We start from the raw sequence: 8,346 nt of genomic DNA, 5'->3' as shown, positions 1-8,346 counted from the left end.
TAATAGTAACAATCAATTGTTTTTTTATTCAACCAAATTAAATATTATTTCCGAATGCCAAAGTTTCAAACAAACAATAAGATTTAATTTCTGCTAATTAATTACAGTACTTTTTCAATTCTTAATAATGATATACTTATGCATGCAACGCATTATTCTTTGTATAGATGAGTTGCAAAGCAATATCAGAGGAAACAAGCTAGCATGATATTATTCAAATACTCTTTGAATGTTTGATCATCTAAAGGAAACCCTTCAGAATCACTGCATCCCAAGAAGTAACTTTATTATATTAATTCTTATTCATAGACGACAGACATAAGAACCAGACAGACTATAACTTCAAGTACTCCCACCTTGAACACTTATTATAGATAGTGAAGTACTCTCCTCTCCAGAGAGGAGATGACGCAGATGCATATCAGAGCTCCCTCAAGCACAGTTGAAGTTATTAGGGAGAGACCAACCACACTGGTTAACCAGAAGGCTAAGTTTCACTGGAATGGTACCAAGTAGAGTAGACTGAATGGCAGTGCAGAGACAAGCTGCAACATTGGCATCAAGAACACCAGGCAAGAGATCACAGCATGGTTGCATCTGAGACTGGCCAAGGACCACCTTTGCCAAGCCATTGAGCACGTCGACGCAGACTTTGAGCTTCAGTGAATCATAAGAACAAGTGCCATAAGGTGTATTGGCACTGGCTGAAACAAAGAACATGAGGTTGAAGATAAGAAAGAGAGCAGCAAGAGCATTACTCTTGGAGACCATGGTTGGACTGGAGGCTAGTGAACGCTGTTGTTAGTGTAACAACAGTCAGTTCTAGTGCTTGTTATGGAATGAAGAAGGTGGTGCATGGGGGGTGAAGTATTTATAGGCTTCAAGAGAATGAGTTTGTTGACAACCAGGGCATTAGAATATTAGGGTTTGCTAACCAACCACGTGGTGGACTAGTTATGATCCCTACTGGTGATTTAGGTGCGCATGTGCATGTGCATGGTTTGCTGGTGAATACTATAATAAGTTGATAATTGGGGTAAGAGAATATTAGAGGGATATTTCTCGCAAACCATGTGAAGGACTATTGGAGAATTTGGTGAAATAGGGTTTTTTCTTAATTTAGAGTTGAAGTTTCTTGCTTGTTTAGTACGGAAGACGTTGCTACTTAATTTAGATTATCATGTAATTAATTTACGGAGGGATATCTTTTATTAATGAGTTTATTCTTATTCATGTGTGTTGAATGGTTTGAAAATCAAGCATCAGGCACTCATGGATCCTTGCACTTAAATCCTAAACTCTAAATATATTTTTCAGATAAATATTACAAAATCAACTCTGCTCATTAAATATTATTCACTTAAAATTATATACATACTATGCATTTTCTCTGACTTCACATCGGAGATTTTAAAATTTTGTGAGGAGTTTCAAGGTAATATTATATATTAAATAATATAATTAAATAACTCATATCATAGAAACTATTTTATACATTGGATTTCAAAGATCTTATGGACATTTATTATATAAATAATTATGTGTAATTAATGTTTTTTAATTATTATATTATAAGTAATATAAATAAAAACTTAAATATAATTAAAAAATTAAAATAGTTCCTTGAAACACTCTTTCAGTAAATTATACATCTACTTTAATAGTTTGTATATATATATATATATTTGGATAGAATTGTGAATAAGCCATATAACCCTTGATCTTTCTGATAGTGTGATTTGTGGTTTAGAGAACACTCAAAACATTCAAAGAAAATTCACACAAACCAAACAAGAAAGAGACACACAATATTGGTAACCTGGGTTCAGGGTCCCACTCGCCTATGTCTTGGGGGAGTTTAAGCCAGGAGATAAACAATCCACTAAAAGAAGTGAAAATACATGAGTACAAACACTTGTCACTCAACACTCACAAACAAAGATCACTACCCTCTTTAGATTGTTTTGTGCACCCACTCTCTAGCTCCGGTTGCACACCCAATCTCAGAGCAAGGTAGCTTATATAGACGCCTCAACGTTCCAAATATAGTACATACCTCTTTTAGAATCTCCGTGGCTACTAATTTAAAAATCTTCCGAAATTAGCTGTTGCAACTCCTGTTGTAACATGAATTGCAACATGGCCCTGACTACTAACTTGACTGAATTCTGGTTACATTGCGGACGATGTCAAGATCCATCACCTCCCGGTTATGCTTAGTCCGAGTCGATGCAGCCAAATCTCCCAATCCCGACTGTCGGCAACTAGCCTACCTTCTCAGTTCCTCACCACACAGTCCCCTCGCAAGGGGCGCACGTCCTTGTGTGTCTTTATAAAACTATCCAAACTTAGCCTTCATCCTTCCAAGTTTGGTCTTCAAAGATTCTCTAAACTTGATCTTCAATCAATCAACTCAATCATGTCAACAATAGGCATGTCTTCAAATCTTGCCCTTAATAGTCTTCAATCATCCTCATTAAGGTTTTTTCAAATCATACAATCAATAGTCTTCAATCATACCATTGATAGGTATTTCTTCAATTAAGCTCCATTCATATTTAGTCTTCAATCAAATCACCCTAAATATGACCTTGATATGATCTTGTTTTCAAGTGGTAATACATTGCCAAAAATAACTTCTCCAAGATCTTCAAGATATTTGTCTCCAAGTTAAGACTCCTTGTCATGTCACCATGCCTTGCCATGTTATCAATTATACCACGTCACACAGGTTGCCATGTCATCTTGACTATGTGTCAAATCATGCTAATAATAGTGCGGTTGCACTAACACTTTCAATGAGGAAAAGGATAAAGGGATCTCCAAAGAAAAGTTAATGGTGACAAATAATCGGTAAAAATAAGAACTCATCCTCATCATCACTCTCATGTTAATCCCTATGTCATTCAAAATATAGTGATCATCGAAACAAACAATAATAGAGAATACAAGTCATCTTAAGACATAATGAAAAGATAATCAGCACAACTAATTAATAGATGTTAAAACTTGTATTAGTTAGCCAGAGGCATACATTTATGTGCAAGGATCCATGACTATATATCTCATAAATTAGCTTGCCGGAACGTTCACTCATGAACCAACCAAAAAATAGACAATAAAAATAAATAAAAAAAGACGGAAGAATATACAAGGATATATAAACTTCTTTAAAGATATCTCTCCATAGTTAACATGATAATCTAAAATAACAAGCAACTTGTTCCGTAAACAAGCAAGAAACTCATATGAAAATTAAGAAAACACCCACTTGCACAGTTGCACCTAAATCTCCGGTAAAGATCATAACTAGTCCTTCACATGGTTTGTTTGCTAACCCAAATATTATAATGCCCCATTGTCAACAAACTGACCAATCTCTTGAAGCCTATAAATACTCCACTCCCCCATGCACCACCTTCCTCATTCCATAACAAGCACAAGATCTGTTTGTTGTTATACTAACAACAGTGTTCACTAGCCTCCAGCCATGGCTTCCAAGAGTAATGCTCTTGCTGCTCTCTTTCTTATCTTCAACCTCATCTTCTTTGTCTCAGCCAGTGCCAATACACCTTATGGCACTTGTCCTTATGATTCACTGAAGCTCAAAGTCTGTGTCGACGTGCTCGATGGCTTGGCAAAGGTGGTTCTTGGCCAGTCTCAGATGCAGCCATGCTGCGATCTCTTGCCTGGTGTTCTTGATGCCAATGTTGCAGCTTGTCTCTGCACTGCCATTCAGTCCACTCTACTTGGTACCATTCCGGTGAACCTTAACCTTCTGGTTAACCAGTGCCGCTGGTCTCTTCCGAATAACTTCCATTGCGCTTGAAGGAGCTCTGATCATGACATCTAAAGATCAGTTCTTAATTAATTTACTATAAATAATGTGTTCCATGCATGCACTGAGAGTGCTTGTTGTTATGGAGCTTATGATGGTCATTATATATATATATATATATATATATATATATATATAGTTCCTAAATATTTGTCTTTTTATAGGTATCAAATAAGGGTTCTCAGAAGTTTGTCTTCTGATGTCGCAACTCAAATTTAAAAACTAAGTTTTATCTTTCGAATAAAAGCAAAATATTGGGTTTCCGCTCTATATAAGAGCTTGTATCCCATAATTATTAATTAATTATTTGAGTTTTTCAACTGAAGATATTATTATTTTGTGAAGAAATTGGGATGATTAATTTAATTTAGTCAAAATTAACCAAACATTTAATTTAAATAAATATAATAGTCATATAATTAATCGCCCCAGTCAAATGCATATGTACATAGCAAATATATATAGTGATATATATAATATACTTTCAATTTTTTCCTTTTCTGTTCTTTAATACAGAAATTATTATGATCACAAAATTATAAAAGGTAAAAAAGATAGGTAAATATTAAGCTAATCAATGACTGAAATAAATGTGCAAAAAAAATCTTACATAATTTTTTTTTAAAAAAAATGAATAAACCACAAATACATTATATAAAAAGAAACTATATATAATTATGTGATGAAAACTAATCAATTAACAAAAAAAAGACTAAATAGAAGATGAGTTGAATAATTAATAAGAAGTCTTTCAAAAGATATCTTGATAACATAAACTCTAAAAATGAAGTTAAAAAGAAGCAGTGTTCTAAAGATAATTCTCAAAAGATAATTCTCAAACACCCAAGACTATATATACATTATTATCAATAGAAGTTATATCATCTTTCTTTTTATTCAACTAATCTTTTAATTGATTCTCTTCTACTGATCAGTTGTCATCCTATAAAATATTATGTAAGATTCTTGAGTATTTCTTTCAGTCATTAAATTGGCTGATTTTCTTTTCTTTAAATGTTTTAAAAATATTATTTTGCTATTATGATTCTGATACAAAAGTATAAATTTTTACACTTGGATTGATATAATTAATATATTAATTCTCAAACATAAATGGTGCTATGCTCGATTAATTTGAAGGTTGGAAAAAAAATGAAATATCACTATATTTAGTATATATTTTTTTAGGTTTTTAACTCACCTAAATTCTAACATCATGCTTGCTACTATATATTTTAAAAACAATACAAAAAATAACAAAAATAATCTCTTTTGTGATTCATAAAGATTTTTCCCCCTCTCATGATCTCTTGTACATAATTATTATATGTTTTTTCAAATCTTCAACAGTAATGACTTATACAAAGAAATGCCTCCAAATCTTTGATTTAACCAAAACCTGAACCATCTTCGGAATCACAGAACAAAGGAAATAAAATGAAGTATTCTATGTTTTTATAAAATAAGTATTTTATGTAACTCTACATAAATTGTCTTGCTTGTCCTGTTCCATTCTTGGTGAGAATCATGGTGCCATATGTGCTTAAGATGTGGTTAGTATAATTAAGGATGCAAAATCCTTTCTCATCAGACTAATTCTACCAGGTTTAACTCTTGTTCCATGTATTTAACCTATGCAATATGCTTTAATTGGCATAAATAAATATCTATACATTTTTATTGAATTTTTTTTGAATTGTTTCATGTTAGAGCATAATTATAAAAAAAATTTAAATTATATTAAATTAATTATTAACTTGTATAATAACTGTTAATGGAAGGCTAACCAGGTCATTTTAAATTTATATATCTTAGTTAATTATTTTTTTAGTATGTAACAATTAATAATAAAAAATTGTTTTGTAACATTTTTTAAATAAAAAATATTTAAATATTTACAATAATTATAATTTCAAAAATATTCTCCCATTGATGAATGATGAGTCCCCCACATGGACCATTATTTTGTTTTATAAACAATTTACTTATGTTATTAAAACCTAGGGCTGTATTCAAGCTTAACTGAGCTGAGCAGAGCCTAGCCGAGCCGAGCTTTTATGTGTTCAAGCTCGACCGTGAGTAAAAAGAAGAGCTTGAGCTCGGCTCGTGGCTCGAATCGAGCCTAATATATTGTTTGAGCTCGGCTCCTTTGAGAAATTACTGAATTCGAGCTCGAACCAAGAAATTTTTTTTATTGGCTCGTTTGAACTCGAGTTCGTTTAAATGCTCGTTTGAGCTCGAATTCGCTAAAAGCTCATATTAAGGCACATTTAATGCTCGTTTAGGAAGCTTGTTTATAAAGAATGGAATCTATATATTCACAAATATTAAAAACTTTGCATTTTTTACATTAAAATAAATCATCAATTGCGCGTAATTAAGAAACTAAAAATATGAAATGACAAATTCAAACATAATCTTGGGATAAGAAACATATTATCCAATACAAGTTATAAAGCAACAACAACAGCAAAAGTATCATTTGTCCATATTGAAATAACAAGCATTGTGTCCATAATCAAATAATTAAAAACAAAGCATAAGAACACTTGAGCCTTCCTTCTAAGCAAACTCCTCATACTCCAAATAAACTCACAAGTCCAAGCATATTGACAAAAGCATAATTGCCTAAAAACAAAAGACAAAAATAGTGTTATCCACTAATACAAAATGAAAAATTAAAAATAAAATATAGTACTCTTAACAATATTGATTACTAATTTTGTTCTAGTCAAAGATGCTTCATTTCAAAGGAAATTCAAGAACTTCTTCTGCTACACAATGCAAAAAACATTAAAAATGGTCTTACATATAGTTAATGATAAGTGTTTTAATGAATGTATTTTATTATTATTATTCCATAACACTTTGCATGTAATTATTGAATATATGACTGAATTGGTGCTTAATTCGCTTCTATTTCGTATTCAGGCTAGAATGAGGAGATTTGAGCTAATTTTGGAAGAAGAAGAATATGGGTTTTAGAGTAACTTACAAGCGAGCTTACAGGTGTTATTACAGTCGTTTAATGTAATAGTTCATTGTTCATGCTACTATATCACATCACTGTTTACAACACTGTTACGAGAAGGTTACAGCCGTAAGACCCAACCCGAGAACCTTACGGACATTGTTACGACGTAAGCCTTGGGACTAAGGTTTACTACAGCAGTGCACTGTTCATGGTTGTTGTAGCAAATCACTATTTATAGTCACTATTACAGGCTAGTTACGGCCGTAAGCTCCAACCAGAGAACCTTACGGGCAACTGTTACAGCCATAAGAACCCCCGATTCCTGAGTTATAAAAGCCAAAAATTAGGGCTTTGGGGGGAGTTTCTTCTTTATTCTTTAGGCAGCGATTTAGGGGGTTTTCCTTGGATATCTTGCCAGAGAAGGCAGAAGACAAGAGAGAGAGATTAGGAGATGGTTCAAAGCTTCAAGGGAGCCGTTCGTGGAGAGAACTCTGCATTGATTTTGGGGAATCTTTGAAGAACTTCATCCATCCAAGGAGATTGCAAGATTAGAGGGAATTATGTTATTCTCTTTATGTATTTTAATTTTTTTTTTTTTGGATTGGATTGTTGTTCTCCAATGATGGAGAACTAATTTTAATGGTGTTTGGGCATAGTTGAACTCTAGGGTTTATATTTTTTACTTTGGTTGTTGGATCTTTAATACTTTATTTGATTTTTTATTTGCAATCATATCTATTTGAGTCTAATTGTGTGGTTGAATGCTTGATTGCTATTGAGGTGAAAACCCTAGCCATCATACTTAGTATTGCTACATGATGAGAAGAAATTCCCACCTAGCATAGACTTTCCGCAATTCGAGAAGATAGAGGGTATACCTCTGGTTAGAGTACTTTGGAGACTATGTCTCCCGCAATCCTTCTGAGTGGGTTAGTAGTAATGTCCGTGCTCTTTGCAATCATGTAGAGTGGCTTTTAGGAGAAATCGCATTTCTGCTCTGTATTTGGATTAGGGATAATCTCTTTCTTTAGGGGATATTATTTACTTAAAAGATTGTCATTAGCCCACAATAAAGTTTCATAAAGTGTTAATGCGATTGTGTGGATGTTTGTATCAACTCTGCACCTATTCAGTTACACTTCGCCTGAGAAATATGGGTTTTCTATAATTCTGAAAACCTTTCGGTTCAAATAGGATTGCATACCTAGACAACCTTTGTTATGTACTTCATAACCCTAGATGGATACTATGCCCAGGCATCGTCTTTTTCCTTAATTTCTCTCCAGTTTTATTTCCGTATTTCTTGTTTTTGGTTTCTTTAATTCACACACACACCACTTCATTAGTTAGGCTAATTTCCGGGATTAGAGTTATTACTAGTATTCACTTTTTTCCCTATGGATCGACACTCTGCATTATGCACACTTTATTAAGCGATCGACATGTACACTTGTGTCCCTATCAATTAACTTAAAAAATAGAAAAACATAGATTATTTTTACCTTTATTTTTCTTTGAATCCCAGAATAAGCCG

The 8,346-nt window shown here is 32.9% G+C and overlaps 2 protein-coding genes across 2 annotated transcripts; one reads left to right on the top strand and one right to left on the bottom strand.

The window, feature by feature from the left end:
• Nucleotides 1–278: 278 nt before the first annotated feature.
• Nucleotides 279–820, bottom strand: LOC120278716 (14 kDa proline-rich protein DC2.15-like). The gene has a single exon (XM_039285442.1). It carries the CDS (start codon nucleotides 769–771, stop codon nucleotides 433–435), a length of 339 nt encoding a protein of 112 aa, XP_039141376.1. The 5' UTR covers nucleotides 772–820; the 3' UTR covers nucleotides 279–432.
• Nucleotides 821–3,490: 2,670 nt separating this feature from the next.
• Nucleotides 3,491–3,829, top strand: LOC120278626 (putative lipid-binding protein AIR1). Its single transcript, XM_039285362.1, has one exon. It carries the CDS (start codon nucleotides 3,491–3,493, stop codon nucleotides 3,827–3,829), a length of 339 nt encoding a protein of 112 aa, XP_039141296.1.
• Nucleotides 3,830–8,346: the final 4,517 nt, after the last annotated feature.

This window comes from Dioscorea cayenensis, chromosome 16 (assembly GCF_009730915.1).
Source record: "Dioscorea cayenensis subsp. rotundata cultivar TDr96_F1 chromosome 16, TDr96_F1_v2_PseudoChromosome.rev07_lg8_w22 25.fasta, whole genome shotgun sequence".
Taxonomy (NCBI): domain Eukaryota; kingdom Viridiplantae; phylum Streptophyta; class Magnoliopsida; order Dioscoreales; family Dioscoreaceae; genus Dioscorea; species Dioscorea cayenensis.
Note: the sequence above shows the minus strand (reverse complement) of the source record. Positions and strands in the feature narration are given on the sequence as shown.